At 43.9% G+C, this 18,126-nt stretch overlaps 2 protein-coding genes across 2 annotated transcripts; one reads left to right on the forward strand and one right to left on the reverse strand.

Annotated features, from left to right (window-relative positions):
- Positions 1 to 310: 310 nt before the first annotated feature.
- On the forward strand, positions 311 to 6,806 carry LOC104459274 (uncharacterized protein KIAA0895-like; the record flags this gene model as incomplete). The annotated part of the gene is made up of 4 exons (XM_010081551.1): positions 311 to 443; positions 1,517 to 1,822; positions 2,366 to 2,463; positions 6,521 to 6,806. Coding segments are annotated over 4 exons (699 nt in total), but the record flags the coding sequence as incomplete, so codon positions are not given.
- Positions 6,807 to 12,997: 6,191 nt separating this feature from the next.
- Positions 12,998 to 17,624, reverse strand: LOC104467693 (endonuclease/exonuclease/phosphatase family domain-containing protein 1-like; the record flags this gene model as incomplete). Its single annotated transcript, XM_010081552.1, has 3 exons — positions 12,998 to 13,475; positions 13,580 to 13,774; positions 17,492 to 17,624. Coding segments are annotated over 3 exons (528 nt in total), but the record flags the coding sequence as incomplete, so codon positions are not given.
- Between the last annotated feature and the right edge of the window lie 502 nt (positions 17,625 to 18,126).

Genomic DNA, 18,126 nt, shown 5'->3' on the forward strand with positions numbered 1-18,126 from the left:
GCTGTTAAGTCTCCTTGGAGCCTTCTTTTTATCTGATATTTTTTTCAGTTCTCAGTAATACCTAGATAATTAGACACAGTGCAAATAAATGGAATTTTCTCTGATTTACTCTGCATATGATTTCTCCCCACCCCGAGTCTAGTCAGTGTGAAAATTTTGCAGTCTCATGTGTGTCTGTCTTGCTGGTAGCAAGGAAGAGTTGTGAAGGGCAAGGGACCAAAGAGACATGAAATAACAGACAGGCCAAAGGAAAAAGCAGGAACAGGAGTGAGAAGAGAGCTCTTTGCTGCCTGAACTCTCTCATCTTCAGATTGTGGTCCATCTCACGGAGGACCTGCTATCTCGAGCCTCAATGACAGTGGTGAATGGCCGCCCCACTCTCACTATCAATATCTCCACTGCACGAGAGCACTGGCTGGAAGGGATGCTGAGACATGAAATTGGTATGAGCATGACATCAGTTCTTCAGGCAAAGGGGAGTACTTGCATGCGTTCTTACTTATTTTGCAATGATGGGCCAGGCACTGTAAGTATACAGAAGGATGCAACGTTCCTGTCTAAAGAACCTATGCTGTAGGTGTGCTAATAAACCTATTTATCGCTGCAGCATGCAGTAAAAGAAAGATAAGCTACTTAAGGATTCCTAGGGTTCATGTATATAAGCATTTTAGGTCAGATCAGGACCGAGCTTTTGAATTGAGTCCCACTTACTGCGCTGAGGTTCACATGGCAAAGGAATCTTGGAGCAGGCAAAGCATAGTCCTTTCAGAGGATGCTCGCCCAGAAGCTCTGCTCCAGGGAATACCTTCTGTGCTGTCACTGCTCAGGGGCATTTTCCTCATGAGAGCAATTTAGAGCGAGTCTGAAGTAAAAAAAAAAACGGGGAAACAAAACTAATGTGACCATTCAACCTCAGCACCAGCCGTTTCACTTTACAAATCTGCTTTTGTTATGCTGCGCAGCTTGCAAATGTAAGCATGCTTTAGGTGTGAAGAATTTACCCAGTGACCCCTAAAATGGTGTAATATTGCCTTGATTTTGCACAACACAAGGTTTGCCGAGCCCCGTGGAAAATTTCTACAAACTTTTTGCTGAATCTGTTCTAATTAAGTACATCAAAAGTGGCTAAACATGGCTAGTGCCTGAATTTCAACTGAGGAATAAGCCTTGAACCCCTGTTACTCACATTGTGAGGGGATATAGCTTCTTCCAAGGCTGCAGTAGGGCTATTTAATCACCTTCAAGAGGCAGCACTTCTGCCCCCTTACTTTGATTCTCCTTCCTTCTGTTCACTACAATGCCTAGCCTATGCTAGAGGCATCCAGCATGTAAGACACTTTTGAAAATTCCTTTCCACAGATTTGGGAACTCAGAGTTCTGAAATGGGCAACTCCTTCCATATTGGTTTTTTGTTTGTTTTTTGTTTGTTTGTTTGTTTTTGTGGGGTTTTTTTTGTTTTTGTGGTTTTTAATCATTGGATGCTACTGTTCTAAGTCCCATATTCCTTTCTTTTCAGGAACTCATTATTTTCGGGGTTTTAACAACAACAGCCAGCCTTGGTGTAACTGGAATGGACGTAGAAAACACGGGTTAAAACCAATCAACCCTACGGAAGAGGGGCTGGCAAGCATTCACAGCGTCCTGTTCCGCAAAGACCCTTTTCTTTGGAGAGCTGCCCTGCTCTACTACACAGTGTATCAGGCTAGCCAAATGTCCTTCAGCCAGCTTTTCCAGGACGTGGGGAAATTTGTTAAGGACCCCAATACTAGGTGGGATTACTGTGTACGAGCCAAGAGAGGGTGGACTGACACATCACAACCAGGTGGGTTATCTATTTGTCTTCTTTTTATTTTTGTACTTCGGGGAGGTTGTCAGAACACGCACAGAGCTCCTTCATCATGTCACACAGTAAAACCTTTGCAAAAGAAAGAAGAGGGACTCTGCGCCTCTGAAATGAGGCAGCAGAATTTCTGCTCTTGAAAACAAGGCTGAAAATGCACGTCCATGAGACTTTCAAACTGAATCAGTAATGGATATTTTTTTTTCTTTTGTTGAAAGTGGGAATGTAAATTGCAAAACTGTGAAAAAAGTTTATACTCACAGTTTGACCTCCTTTCATGTTTATTTCAAGAGATGTAGTGTTGCTGTGGGTATTCACAGACACCATCTTCTGTGTTTGATTTATTTCTCTGGCTAGTGGGTTTCTCTGACTAGCCCCACTAGTTAGTTAGTTTTTGGGAAGGTTTCAAAGTCTGGGATATAAGTATCGATTTTTCTAAAATAAAATTGTTCTGTTCATAATGACTTCTGATAATATTCCTTGAACAAACCCTGAGAGAGTGCAATGTATCTTGATTCATTTTAGGCTGTTTCAATAAGGATCAGGTGTATTTGGATGGTATCCTCCGAATCCTGAGATACAGGGAGTCCATCGATTTCCATCTTCTGACAGCCCTTGGAAAGGTGAGTGGACACATTCGTACCAAAGGGTACAGTTTTATCATTTCAGCAAGCTTGCCTGTAAAGAGCTATGAGTCATTGTGCTCCATTTCACTTTGATCTAGAAATCTGTGTTCTGTACAGCACCTTGTATTGCACCGTGCAAGTTACAAACATTTTGAGGTCCTTGTTTTGGGTTTGGATGGTGGGTTTTCATAGCGGGGATGAGATGGCCCCTGCGAGAAGCTGATGGAAGTTTCCCCAGCTCCAAGTTGGACCTGCCTCTGGCTGAGGCAGAGCCAGCCAGCAGCAACAACTAAATTGTTTTGTGTTTCACCAAGCTGAGTCTTCTTTTCCCCGTGACCATAAGTGGTGAGTGATCCCTCCCTGTCCTTGCCTCAGCCCACGAGGTTTTACCTTTTGTTGTCATGATTCTCTCGCATGCAGCTGCATCGTGCTTAGTTGCCAGGTGGCAACTAAACAACGAAAGTACTAAAAATTTCTCCCAGCTTTTCCTCATTCCTCGCTTATCAGATTAAGATTTTATGGTCATATTTCTCAGACTTTCCTTTCCTCCCTGTAAAGGGAACTACTTGACTTGTAGTACAACAGACTGCCTTGGCCAAGTGGGACAGGTTCTAGATAATGTGGTGGTCCTAACAGTAAACAAAATTAACCATTTGATGCTAACACATCACCTTCTACCACAAAGTTTTTAATCTCAATGTTTTTCAAAAATCAGGGTTTGTTTTTTCCCACAATACGTTGTATTTCTACATTCACGTAACATATTTCACATCCATTCTAAGTGTCATTGCTTGTTTGTTCTCAAAATCATACTAAGAAGTGCAGAAACTTTGTCACACTTGCTGAACCAAATCCTTGGATTGCTAAATTTCCAGAGCTCATAAAGCAGGGTTCATACTCCCAGAAACCAGGACTCAAATTGTTGTTGTTGTGCTTGCATTTAGAGCTGTTATTCCAACATTTCTGCCTCCTTGGCAATCATAGGGTGATAAAGGGATGTGGCATATTATGATAGGGGGTTTTGGTCCACATTTAAGAATTGCCTTTAGTGTCAGAAACACCCATATTGGTGAGCAGAGCTATTTAAGTAACTGAACCAAGTTAGGAAGATCTGAAAATAAAATTGCACCATCAAATAAGTCTCTGCAAACTTTCTTTTGCTTTAAGCCTGCTTGACTCCACACAGCTTCTGCCCGCTGAACCACTGAATACATACTGTTCCTGCACTGCTTTATCCCTTTCTCTCTTCAGGGAGTCTGCAGGACTCTCAAGCCACTATAAGAAGTCATTCCTCATATAATTACAGATTCCACTATAATCCACACGGCAAGGCTATGTATTAAAGATCTCCAAGCAATTTCATTCTAGCAGTATGATAATTTATGAGTTCTTGACTTTACAACTTCAAAAATCAAGGGATAAACTGTACTCCAAAAGATTGCACACACCTTCTGCAATCAAACTGAAAATTTGTGTATAAGAGGAGTGCCTGCTCTCAGCATCACAGATAGGTTGAAGTCTCTAAGGAGATCATCCAGTCCAACTCCTGCGCTTAAGCAGAGTCAACTTGAGGAGGTTGCCCAGGACCGTGTCCAGTTGGCCTTTGAATATCTCCACGGATGGAGACTCCACCACCTCTCTGGGCAGCCTGCGCCAGTGTTTTACCACTCTCACCATAGAAAAGTGGTTTGTGTTCAGATGGAATTTTGTGCATTTTTAACTGGTGCCCATTGCCTCTTGCCCTGCCAGTGGGCACTGCTGAGAAGAGCCTGACTCCCTCATCATTCCTTCCCATCACCTGTTTATAGACACCGAAAAGATCCCCCTGAGCCTTCTCTTCTCCAGGCTGAACAGTCCGAGCTCCCTCAACCTTTCCTCATATGTCAGATGCTCCAGAACCTTAATCATCTTGTGACCTTTCACTGGTCCCACTCCAGTATCTCCATATACTCTCAGGAAAAACCAGTTCTGTGAGCAAAGAAAAATACAAAACTTACACTGAGATCTAGCCTGTGGTTGTTACGAGTTTATCACCACTGTAAAGGGTGACTTACTTGTTTATTTAGGGTGGAATAGGAGGATGAGGTTGTTCCAAAGGGAGTATACAGCTTGGCTGGCATGTCTTCCAGGTTAGAAAAAAATCACAGGATTTAAACACAAGGAAGCCCAGCATTTACTGGGAAAATTCACATTGCCTTTTGAAGATTCTCAGTGTTCTTGGATTGTAACAAGTGAGCTCATCTTTCCCGGCATGCCTACCGTAGGCATATTTTTATCGCAAATACAGTAACGGTATGAACGTAATAGGAAACGGAAGCAGTCAACAATGCTGCTGACAACAAATTGCTTCTGTGCTTTAGTAGGTATTTAACAGAGTTGAAAAAGCAGAGCACCACTTTCTTGGGTGAATATATTTAAGACAGAGCCATGCTGAAGTTTCTGTGTTTTCTGTTCTCATCTGAGTGCTAGAGATCTAGCTGATGGAGGCAGCCGTGCCTTCCTGATGCTGCTGACATTATTTACCACGTAGAAGAGAGCGGTGCATGGAAACAGAACACATGCAAGCTCTTTGACATACCTAGAAGTGACTAAGAGAGTCACTTGAAGCCTGAGAAAAGATGCTTTTTAGAAGGAGCAGTTTGAAAACTTTGCAGGGAAGAATCAAATATGGGAAGCACTGCAAAACATTCACATAGTAATCACATGCAAGTAATATTAAAGAAAAGAAAGAGAATGCAGATGTTGCATGGATGCGCTTCAGTATAGTGTAACTATCAGAGTTTTAAAAAGCAAAAGCAGCAAAATATCACCTACTGTTGTGTTTCCCAAGAATGTGAACACATTACAAAGAGCATCAGTAAGCCTCTTTTAGCCTCAGTCTTTTTTACCAGTACAATGATTTTAATTACATATAGTAAGGAAGATAGCCTGTTGCTGCAGTAGATGAGATTGTTGTTTTGATCTCAGAATGTCAACTTTTGTCATTTTTTAGCAATTGCAATGGGAAATACATCCCATTCAAACCATACCTTGGATCACAGATTCTTTTTTCTTGGTTGCTGCAGAAACCCCTGAACATAAATATGAGGGGGAAAGTGTCCTTTTTCTTTCCTTTGTTTGGGAGATTGCATTGCAGCTAGAAAAGCACATGTGTACTCAGATGCAAATTCATTCTCTTTGCGAGATGTGCACCCCATGTCTGACCACCTGTATGGATCAGGTTTAGCAATCTGGATTACACAATCCTGTCTTTCCAGAGAGACCTTCCATGCCCCTTACACATTGCTGTATCATTCCTCCTCATTTAATCTTTTCCAAATAGAAACCATCACCTCCTAAGAGGGCAGGCTGTTTGCAAGGAGCCCTGACCGCGCAGTGCTCATCTCCTTAGAAGAAATTGGGTAAAAAGGTTGGAAGGAGCAGGCTCTACTCTCAAGCCACCTGACACAAGCCTGCTGGGAGGAAATAGGATGTGCCAGTTAGTAAGCACAGCTAGGCTTGTGGTTTTTGCCAGCACATATGCTTCTGTCTGTAGGGTGCCCAGAACGTGCAGCTTGTAGACAAAGCAACAACCACATGAATTTCATCACACTGGCTAGCTGCCCAAGGAGCCCTGTTCTGAGTTCGCAGGGCAGCTTGTGTAGCTGTTGCACAGCCCAAGCATTCATCTCTTCTGCCCCATCGTTCGCAGCACCTTGAGCTACTGTGAGCTCGAGACTTGAAGTCCTAGCGCGTAGAATCATAAGACTATAGAGAAAATCTCAGCTTTCATTAGAAAGAAAAGTAGTAGGCCCTGTAATAGCTGGAAGACGTTTGAGAGTCTATTCACTGATTGAATCAAAAGCAGAATCAGGAGTATGGAAGCATTTGCTAAAATTACTTTTTTTTTTTTCATCGTCACCTGAGGCACACAGTTAATTGTGTTTTCAAAGGATTCGCACAAGCTTTTAAATCCTCCTGCTCTGAAATCTTTTCTCATTTACAAGGGAATTTAGAGCCACAGCAGGAAATAACAGGACTAGAGCGTGAAATTGACCAATGTCCTTCCTTACAGATCTCCTATGAGGATGTGGACCGCCTGAAAGGATTAGCTGTGATTGAGAACATGAGAGTACCTCACTTTTTGCAAGACCACGCCCGGTATATGGAGCACTTGGAAAAGATCATGGAAGTCAATGAGCTGACTGATGAGGAGCTCCAGGATCTCATAAATTAACAGTGCCAGCCCACCATTTACTTACTCTGTGCAACCAAGGATGTAGAACAGCACTTCCCAGAGCTTGCAAAAATGGATTTACAAGGGGTGGGGCGGGGCCGGGGGAAGGGTGGTCAGAATATGTGGAATTCAGAAGAAGCCCCTTTATGTTCCTTTTGCATTGTGATTGTATATGGATTATTTTTTAAAGGGTTTGTGCATTTTTTAAGATTTGGTTTAAGAATTCCTTTGCAGTGATCTGTCCAATCACCTACTCTGTTTTGTATGCTAGGTACAGTGCTTGAGACTGTCTTTTGTAAAATACCATCTTTTCCCACTCAGGTTTAGAGATGGAGGAAAGGAGAAAGAGGAGAAATTCCCCCTTAGTTCACTTGTGTTTGCCCTGTCTTTGGTCGTAAATTTGACAGTTCCTAGCAATCAAACTGCTGTAGATTCTGTTACATCTCTGTCTGTGTAACTCTTTCCTCTTTGGTCATCATTGCAATGAAAAAAGAAAGTTTAAAAAGTGCACAGAAGCAGGTCTTTGTGCCATAGGATCAAAGCTCTGTAAGGCTATAAAAGTTTTGGGTTTTTTAACTGGGAGACTTGGCATTTAAAAAAAAAAAAAAAAGGCATTGCTGTTTTAGTGACTGTCAGCAGGTAGCAAAGTTATCCCCCTTCATCCCCTCAAAAAGCCACACTGTTCCACATCTTTATCTGTATAGTGCATGTTTCAGGAAGCTGAATTCTAGAAAGGTTCTCCCTCCTTTGAGGACAAACATGGCATGTCTGGGAAGTTCAACACAACAGTGTTTTGAAAGAAGGATTGGGCAGGACTGTGATTTCGTGATTTACGTGTTTTACATAAATTCAGGAACACAGGGACATGCTTCAGCACAGGCAACACCCACTTCTCTGGGTCACCTGAGCCTACAGAGAGTCAAGTTAACTTTTGGAGCATACCTCCGTGCTACAGCAAACTTGACCTTGTAGAGCTTGCTCAAGAAACAAGATGGGAACAAGAAAAGATGACTCACAAGTGCCCAAACCTGTGTTCCAGTGGAAGTGCTGCACCACTCTGAAGCAACCTTACCTCTGTTCAACTGCCGGTGCTATATCCAGAGCCAAGAAGAGAAAGCACTTTCCTGTAAGGCATAGCATGAGAAATAGCCTAGATGATGCAGGAGATCTTACTGCATAAACTACATTTTCTGATTCCAGAGTATCATAGAATTATTGAGGCAAATTGAGTTTTGCACCTAAGGGGAGCAGATGGAGCCAAGGTTTCCTCCACACCACATTTGCGTGGACCTGAGCCCTGGTATCCCTCCTTCCCTGCTTATCCTGTTCTTTAATGAAATGGATGGAATAACCCTCCCACCTTATTTTACACACAGAAATTTTACACCATTGCCAGCCATGAGAGCAAAGTCTTGAGAACGCATTTTCTGACCCATAGGAAAATCTATGAGGAAAAGCTCTCAGTTGGCTAACAAGTCTGAAAGTTTTTGAATAAACCCATAAAAGCAGTGGCCTTTTAGATAGTATTGCAGGTGCATTTGCAGCAGCTTGCTGGCTGGCTGCTTCAAAAAAGAAAATGCACTCAACAAGCATAAATTTACTAAATTTGGTTATTTTCAAGGCAGGGACCAAGAACTGCTCACAGCAGCCTTGATTTCATATTGTCGGTATTGTTCATGAGCTGAAAGCCTTTCAGCCCCTGTATGCTGAAATGAGAGCCCTTTTTCTCCCCGGCTTAGGCTGTCCAGTTTGATCACTGGTAACTTCTCCTGCCCAGCTTTGTTTGAGAGCTGTGCTGAGCAGACACGGTGTTGCAGCAACCTGACGGGAACCTTTTGCAGTCACACACCCATGTGCTCTAGGTTTCAGCTCCTTTGCCAGAAGCATCAAGAAAGCCACGCTGGGCTGAGGTTGAGTCAATTGAGTAAATCCGTCAGAGATCATTTGAGCTACACCGCGGAAGAGGCTGGCTCATTTTGCTGACCCAGACATATGTGAAAGGGACACTCCTTTATGAAAGGGACAATTCTGATTTTTTTTTTTTAAAGGAGAGATCCCTTCCTTCCTCCAGTGACTTCTACACAAGCAAAGTGCTTTTCCTCCTCCTCCCTTAGTAATGTCTTATAATCTGTGTGTACATAATGTGTCATTGAAACCAGGAGGCTGTGCTAGTCACCCTGCTTTGCCACAAAATACCATGCCTACAGCCAGTTGACTTTTACTACTCTGTAGCCCTAAACACCACTACAGGCCTTTTTGATTTACTTGAAAACCTGCATCACATTTTCTACAAAGCAGTAGGTGCTGTTAAACTTCTTTCTTATTCTACAAATAGATTTGCCTTGTGCAAGGTCTGGAAGTGCTCTGTGTCCATCTAATACTGTAGCAATAGATGAGGCTGTCTGCTTCTGGTTTTGGCATCAGATTTGTCCTTCTTCCTTTATAAAAGTGTTTCAAATTTTGAAGTGTACCTTTTGTAAGTTTTCCTGGTTTTTTTTTCCTCCCCACTGTGAAGAGGCTGGTTATTAAGTCATGACAGTAAAGTTCTGTAATACAGCTTTAGGGTCAGCAGTGCACATGAGCTCATGTCACTCCACAGTTTCATTATGTCAGTGATGTGATGACAGCCTTCTTACCCATCTGCCTCCGTTGCTTTGCTGTGTATCCGCATCTCACTACTTCTACGTTATTCCTGCACAGAAACCTGCTCAACATTGGAAAAGTCTCCTTGTTTCACCAGACCGATTTTAAAAGGCATTTTATACAACCTTTACAAATAAAGATAAATTTAAAAATTACAGAGGTGAGAGTACTGAAGCGTTACATCGTGTTGTGTGAGAGTGTTACTCTCTTTTGACGTCGTTGGCTCTATGGCTGGTTGGACATCCCCAGCTGTGCAGGCAGGAGATGGCTTTCTGATGCAGTTTTGAAAAACATGACTTGGGGTTGGAGTCATGAAGGGTCTGTTGAAGACTTACATCAGGTATGGCTCCCTCTGCTCTCTCAGAAGGTTCAGCTTCCTCATGTCTAAGTAAGGATAACATTTAAGAGTTGTGGGTTCTTTTCACTGGAAATACTCTAAAAGTCATTAGCTGATGTGCCTCGAAAGATAGCTAAATACTATTGTATTACATTCCCCCTCCCTTGGTAGCTAGTTTGGGAAACTCAGCCTGAAGTTTTTCCGGCTCCACAGGCTCACAAACCTCCAACGATAAGAGAAGTGGGACATAAAGTAACCACCCAGCTGCACAGGAGCCCCTCTTGTCTACCAGTGTGCACAGGGATGATGGAGGTCTGGAGGGACAGTCTGGAGAAGGAAGAGCTTCCTTGAAGGCCGCTCCTGAAAAACTGGTGGGAAAGTGCTCTGAGAGCTCAGTGCAGGTGCCCCTTGGGTCACCCCTTAAGGCAAAGTTTGAGCAATATTGCAGTTCAGGTCTGTGCTCATTCCATTTTATTTTTAAACAAGGCCTGTGCTTTCACGCAGCCAATAAAGAGATACCTTGGGACATCCCTCAGGCTGGGAACATCTCGACACGGCAGGGTTACGGATGGTGAAAAGGATAGGTCACCAAAGGGTCACCCAGCCACATATTTCCTCAGCATACACGTAACCCCTGGGAACTCTGGAGCCAGTCCTTTTAGCTACTTAGATTTTACTTCCAGATACGGAGGTTAAAATGGCTTAAGAAAATCCTAAAAACCAACCAAACAAAAACCTCATCTTACAACCTAATGAGAAAAGGGTCTGCTTGAATGCACGCATCTTTGTATTATATACTGTCCTCAATATATATGTATGACTGACAAACACAAGCCTCCTGAGAAGTTTTTCCCCACCTAGAAATTCAGTATGAAAGTGTGAAATCTGGACAGTCAAAGGCTGGGGAATGCTTGCGTGGCTTTGCCTTGCTTCCTGCAGCTACAGAAAAGCTCAGAACCTAAATATGGGACATATCCACCCATTTTCTGGGTGCTTGAATTTATGACCTGAAGTGCCCCCAGGGAACAGCAGCTGCTGTCCCAGGAGCTCTGCTTCCTGTTGCATCTGGCTCCTGCCCGTGAGCAACACGCTCCTTCAAGACAACAGTGTTGAAACCAAAAAACAGCTCATTCTCAAAAGATGGCACTTAGATGTCTAGGAAAACCTTGAAATCCCCTGGGCTGACCCTTTTCTAGGAACACTGAGCACTGAGTCCCACGAGGGCTCAAGCCCAAGGCTGGTCACTTCGTGTGATCAAGCTCCCACCCCTGCTGCACCAGGAGTCCTTCAACCTGCTGCTGCCATGACCTGGTTCTTGGAAGTTTGTTTCCAGGACAGTCATTTAGTTGTGTTTGCTCCTTGGAGGTTTTTAGCAGCTCTCCGAATTATTTATTGCAACTCCTTTTTTCAGATGGCTTGCAGCACTGCTTGGTGCAACACCACCACAAAGCCAAGTGACCAAATGGACGTTTGCCAAAACATAGATAAATAAAACCCCCTAACAAGCCCATGGGACAAAGCAGAGGCTTTGCCCTGAAGCAAACAGGTCAGAGCAAATAGGAAAGGAGAATAATTTGGCTGTGAATATTTTAAAAGCCACCATCACGCACTGCTGATTCCCACCATGAAGTAACGAGGCACATACCTCATCCTGATGCTCCATGCAAGGCAGAGATAAACCCATAGGTATCAAACTCCTCTCTCCTCCTCCCTCTGACCCTGCAGGACCCATCTCACTCCAAGGAACCCTTCCATTCACCAAATAATCACCTTCCCAGAGCTCCCTGCTTCCTCCCAGCAGGCTGGGCTACAGACCAGCCTCGTTAACCTTCCCTACAGCTCACACCTGGGTTACGAGGGTGACTCACCTTGTTCCCCCCACCAACAGCCCATGCTCATCAGCAACTCATCAGTCAAAGCAAGGGACCCTGCAGGGAGAGTTGCTTGGGGGATCTGGTGCTGCTCAGATTAACGGGGGGCAGCAAAATCATGCCTGGTGGAAGAGGGCAAAGCAGCAGCAAGGATCTGGAATGAAAGCTGGAGCCAAGCTCTCCTGCTGGCTTCTTTAATGACCAGAGACAAATGCCTTCACCTCCCATTTTCAACAGGGGATGCTGAGCAAGTAAAGATACATTTTTGGTCTGATGGTCTGAACTCTTGGTCATTCACTTAACCTCTTGAAATGTCAATGAAACCTCCCTCAGTCTGAGAGCCACATCCAGACTATTCCGCCTTCCTTCAGGTTTCATTTTGCATATAGTCAGCAAAGCTGTTTGAAATATTGAGCTGTGTGAGTTTGCATGTGGATTTATTCAGTTGTTGCTACCTGAAATTAAATGATATTTCAGAAATTTAAAGTAAAGAAAAACGCTACAAGAATATGATACTTTTTTTGCTCTAAACATCTCAGTTACAACATCTCCTTTAGTGTGTCAGCGCTGTCAGGAGCAGTTTTCCCTTTATAGCCCCGTAAATCAAGCCAGAGAGCTCTTCTTTCCACTCAGCAGCAAAACATGTGGTCACCTGCAGCCTGGAGCAGAAGGGGCTGGGCTAGTGGGCAGCTTGGTGCCCTTCACTCTCAACCTATTTCTTTTTGCAGATGCTGAATTGCTTTTTCCAGTCTTTATTACAGTTTCCCTTCTTGGTCACTGTTTATTAATTGCTACTTGGAAAAAATTTATGTAGGTGCCAAATTTAACACTCCATCCCCAGGGCTGCACTGGCAGCTTGCTGACTGAAGTTCTTCCCAACCCAGGACACACACAAAAAAAAACCTCCTCCGAAGCAGACCGCATCCCTGCCATATGCACCATGACCATACACTCTATTCAGACTCCCTGCTGCGGTGCCTGGACCAGGCTTAAGCAGCAACAAAGCTCAGGAAGGTCTGCCTGTTCCAGATGGAGAAACTGAATGAATGAATGAATGAATGAAAGGAAATTAATGGAGACTCGTCTACAGACCTCCAACCAATGCATGACCTATTTCTCCCTGCTGCAGAGCCCTGCTCAGAACACTGACTCTTAGACAAAGACTCAGGGATACATCTCCTCTTTGATGCCAGTTGCAGAGCCAGAGGACAAGAGATGTTCCTGCAGGAGCCCCAACTGGGAGCAAAGCAAAGGGCACTGGAGAGGTGGACCAGGTTCTCCAGAAGGACAAGTTGATGGTTTCCCAGCTCCTGAAGGCTAGCATGCTGGAAAAAACCACCACTGAATGCTGCATGCTAAACAAAAAGCCAAAGCCAAGCTCCAGGAAGCCCTTCTGGGGCAAAATGCACCCTGCCAGGAGCATAAAAAGAGGAAGAGAAGGAGAGGTGTCCACATCCCATACAGTATTAAAAGTACACTTTATTTTCTGTACAAATCTCATCCAAATCTCCAGGGCATGGAAATGTGCACTGTGTCCCCAGAAAGAAAGTTGCAGATCGCTCCACTGCCGTGACACACCCCAAAACTGTCCAGGAGGGGCACAAAGCCAGGGCCACCAAAATCAAGTGCTGATGCTTCCTAGGCATGGGGAGGACACCAGGAAGGAGGGAGAGGAGAAGGCAGTCCTGCTCCACAAGTCAATAGAGCCTTCGACAGCTCCCTGGGGCACCCTCCAGATCCCGTCATCGTTCGTGCTTAGTGTGGGAGTCGTTGCGTTCCACCATCACCCCGTTCCCGTTCCGCGTCACCTCCTTCCTGTTCCAGTCCTTTTCCCGGTAAAATTCAGCGAGCACGGGGCAGTGGTCTGAAGCCACCCCACCCCACGACCAGTTGTCAGGGATCCAGGGGTTTGTAAGACCTTCTCGTACAACAGCCCAGTAGCCTGCAGGAAAAAGAATCACAGAGAAAAAGATAATATTGCCCAAATCTGACACACGCCGCTAACCTAACGAAAGGTTCCATGACCTCGCTTAAAAGCAACTCTACCTGTGAAAACCTTTTTCAAGCTTCGACTGATCCAGATGTTATCCAGCGACTTGGAGCCTTGTGGGTTCTTTGTGCTGATGTTGGTGAAGGTGCTGGAAGGGACCAGGTGATGGAACTTCTCCTTCCTCAGGATGTCGTGGTCACTGCTGTCCGGGGCTTGGTTAAAATCTCCGAGGATGATCACATCTTTTTCTCCTAGAAAGAAGGAAAAATAGAAATGAATGGCAGGAATGGACATCTGTCATGTAAGTACAAGAGGGAGAGAGGATAAATGGGAGGAGGAAAAGTACAAATACTGACTATCAGAGCTGGCATTACTCTGGACTCCCAGAAGAAATGCTGTTTAAAGCCTTTTTCACTGGCTGTTTACTCATGGCTATTCTCTTCATGACAATGAAAACCAGCCAGTACACATTTCATGCTTGTTTTTAAATATAATCTCATTTATATTGGCATCCTTTGCTTGCTATTCACTCATAGTGACAAACTCAAGCAATTCTGCTCTTAGAGTTTTTTAGAAATCTGTGACTTTGTAGGCTTTTTTTTTTTATTTTTCTGCAAGAATCACATATTAGCTTTAACTTGTCCTGATGTTATATTTTTATAGTTTTTCTGGAAGAGTCAAGGACACTTTTGTGAGGATCCCAGGAGGACACACCCTTATGCTGATATATACCAGAGTCCCAAAAGTGCAGTGCTCTTCTAACCCTGAGCATTTAAGAAATCCCAAAGAACTAGCCCCAGGAGCAGCCTGCAAGCTTGATGGCAGACGATGAGTTCACAAAGCACATGGACACTGCCTGAATACAGGTGTCCCTGCCTGTGGCAGGGGGGTTGCAAACAGATGATCTTTAAGGTCCTTTCCAATCCAAACCATTCTATGATTCTATGAAATGCTCATCAAAAATCCTATCTGCATGTGAACAGAAAATGACCTCAGCTACATTTTATTTCCAACCCTAATGAAGTGAGAAGGGAAACTCTGGACCCTAATTTCATACCCACACCATCTGCTCTCCTCACTCCACAGCTGCAGGACAACGCACATGTCCCAGTGCCCGTCTCAAACCACTGCCAGAAATGTCTGATAAGACAAACTCAAGAACGCCGATGGCTGATCAAAGATGTTGCTGTTACAGCTTGGTCCTGGAGAAGGAGGAAGATGCTAAAAGGAGGCACAAACGCACCAAAAATTACCCCGAAGCTGACTTCAGAGACGAGAACGATGAGATTCTGTAAGCCTTTTTCCTCCTGGGGCTGAAGTGTGGAGGGAGAAGGGGTGGACAGATGGATTGCTTCACCATACCCAGTGCCCACAGATAAACCTCCTCCTTTTGTGCTCTTGCTGTAGAAGTAGCCAGCCAGGAGAGGGAGCACAAGTTAAGCAACAAAATCTATTCCACTCCTGTTTTGTACTGGCAAAAGGCAGGAGAGAAGCGAGATGGATAGCATCTGACTTACAAAACCAAATTATTCAAACCATGCTGCTTGCTAAGATGCAGAGAGATGATGAAACAACAGTGAAACTATTTGTGGTTTCTCTACCCTTTGCAAGTCACAAACCATATTGTAAATGCCAGGAGAGGTTTAAATACTATTCTATAACGTGTTGTGACAGTGGCCTTCCCACCTTTAAATGAAACAAAAAGCCCAAACCTGAACCTGAGCTACTTTAAGCTCCATCAGAACCCAAAATAAAATCAGTGCTTGTCTAATGGGACGATAGCGCTTGCTGGGAGCTGGTGGTTTTGCACGCACCTCATCACAAAAACCCAAGATCCCTCACTTGCCAGGACCAGGAAGCCTGAAATGCGACTGCACCGTCTAGGTCCTTCAGGACTAATGTTTGCTTAATTGCCAAGGCAGCACTCAGCTTGGCTGTGTAAGTGGGGAAAGGCAGGCACTGGATTCTTCACCCACTGAAATTTTTACTTGCAGAATAACGAAGCATAAAATCAAAATGCAGCGTAAAGTCGACAGATGGAACAGGCTGGGGTGTGGTAAAGAAGCTGAACCCCAGTTTGCCATCAGGGATGGAAAGATTGCTTCTGGTCTCCTCTCCCAGAAGCTTCTGGGGCTCCCCATGACTGCGAATCCCCAGGGAAAAGGCTGGGCAGCCTGGCGCTAAGCAGGAAAAGCAGGGAACGCTGATTAACTGGTTGAAAAGCGGCTGTCATGATGTCCACAGGTACAATCAGATGGGGGGAAAAAAGGAAATTGAGACAATGCTACTGGTGCTGTGCTGTGATCTTCTTTTGGAGGAAACAAGAGTTTGAGACAGGCAGGGCTCATTCATCCCCAGGACTGGGCAACAAGCGCTCCCTTTCCAGCCCATCTTTTGCTGCAAAGGTCCCTCCCACAGTCTATACTGGTCCACAAGGACCCAGAGCCAGATTTCCTCAGATGCTCATGTGCTTCTTTGTAAGAATGAAAGATAACAGAGTAAGGGTCTGTTAGCAAAATGGGACCAGAAACTCAAATTCACTCCCGTACCCATGAACAAACCCATTCTTATTACCCAGATTTTATGGATTGATTTGGAAGAAATTGGAGGATGGTGGTAATTTGAAGCATGATATCCATTTTGACAGGGTAACTTCAAAGTGACACTTGTGCACCACCGTTCATTTAGGGAACAAGACCTGCACCCCACAAGTTTGCAGGAATCTGAATCTCTTCTTTTCTGAGAGACTAAGCCAAGAACAAGCGTGCTCCAGTAACGTGCCTACCGTATGAAAATAAAAACATGAAATAAAGACAAGCCCTAACGCTGACAGTCTAAATTTAGACGCAAGGGAAATGAGACTCGGTTGACTTCAGAAGAGCTGCACATATATCTGTGTCTCGGTTCAGCCTCTGGGGATTAAACACACAATCTTTTTGTTTACTTTCATCCTTTCCAATTTCAAGGTATGTGGACAACTACTTAATCAGTAGCACTTAAAAATAGCTCTGACTTCTCACAGCTCAAAAGGAAAAACAACAGAACACACACAAAAACTGCAAATACCTCTTGTGTTATAAAAGGGAGATATTCATGCTTCTAAGTGACCAACCTTGCTAAACTGGGCCAAGCTGGAAACCATCAGAGATATAACCTTATAACCCTCTCGTATCTTTGTTAAGCAGTAAACAAAGCGCTAGATTTTTCTATTCCTCTAACAAGATCAGCAATATTTAGAGTCTGAATTGCGCTGTTCTGCTTCGTAGGAAATTGGATTTAATTTGCAAGCTTCAAAGTAAGAAGCAAATTCTCAGAAATGACGTAAAGAAATTCAGCTGCCTGTTACACTGTTCAAGTTTAGTCTAAATTCTGGTGCCCCTCATCCTGGTATAAAACCAAAGCAACTCTTTTGCAATCAACAAAATTATCCTGCATATGACACCCAGGTACCAAAGCAGGATTTGGTCTCTTTTCTCACTAGCAGCCATCTCCTGATTTGCATTGGGTTTTCCAAAGTGCTTCCAGTTATCCAAAAAATAAATACATAGAACCTATTTCTTTTGGAAAAAAGCCATTAAGCTTTGTTCTGATATCAGGTAGGTGTTGTTTCCACAAAGCACTTAAAGTGTGGTTTTAACCATGCTGTCTTTTCTTTTTTTTTTTTTTCTCTTACACTAGCGTAAAATCAGAAGGAACTTCATTTGAAAAAATGCTGTCAAGCCCAGCAGCATCCCCTGTGCTGTTTGCATTAATTAGGAAAGACTGTAAGATAATGAGCCAGGGAGAAGCACATTTGCCACGCTATGTATCATTCAAATACAAATACCAGCAAATACAATCACGAGGATGATGAGGATATTTATGAAACTCACACTGAGACAGATTTTTTTTTTTTTTTAAATTCCTTTTGATTAGATAAACTGCCCAGTGTGCATGTGATATCTGGCAGGGTAAAAACTGTCCCCTACCTTTCAGAGTCTCCTGCAAAGTCTGTGCAAAGGCTGCCAGTTTGTGGCTGTCATGGTTCTTCCCGGTATTCTCTCCAGCCGAGGGTGGCAAGGCCAGATGAAGGTTAACCAGCGTCAGATCATTCACCCCAACCTGGGGGAGGAAGGAGGAGAAATCAATGCCATGCAAACACGGCACGGAAGGTCACAAAGCAAAACCACCTGCCTGTTGCCAGTACTTATGGTTGTAGATCTGGGTGACCAGGACTCTCTTTGTGCTGTGTGTGGTGTGTTTTGGTTTGTCTTGGGTTTGGGGACACTGGTTGTGTCCCCACACAAGAAGCTGGACACAGCTTCTTTCCATCACAGTTGCAGAAAGAACTTGGCAGCTTATGAAAATCAGTCTATGCAAAACAAGTTGTTAATAAGCTACAATAATGTCATGGTCATTACATGGGCTAATTACTGCTTTCTTGTGACTAGCCCTGGCCCATCACAGAGACTAATCAACAAACTTAATGTACCTTGAAAGGAGCTGTTGGTTCCCTGCAATCTTCTGCTTACCTTCTGGGACTCGCTTGGCACAAGTAATACTTACTCCTAATACTGACCTATTTACGTGGTTAATTAATATTAATAATTATTAATAGTTTATT

This window comes from Pterocles gutturalis, unplaced genomic scaffold, assembly GCF_000699245.1.
Source record: "Pterocles gutturalis isolate BGI_N339 unplaced genomic scaffold, ASM69924v1 Scaffold33794, whole genome shotgun sequence".
Classification (NCBI taxonomy): domain Eukaryota; kingdom Metazoa; phylum Chordata; class Aves; order Pterocliformes; family Pteroclidae; genus Pterocles; species Pterocles gutturalis.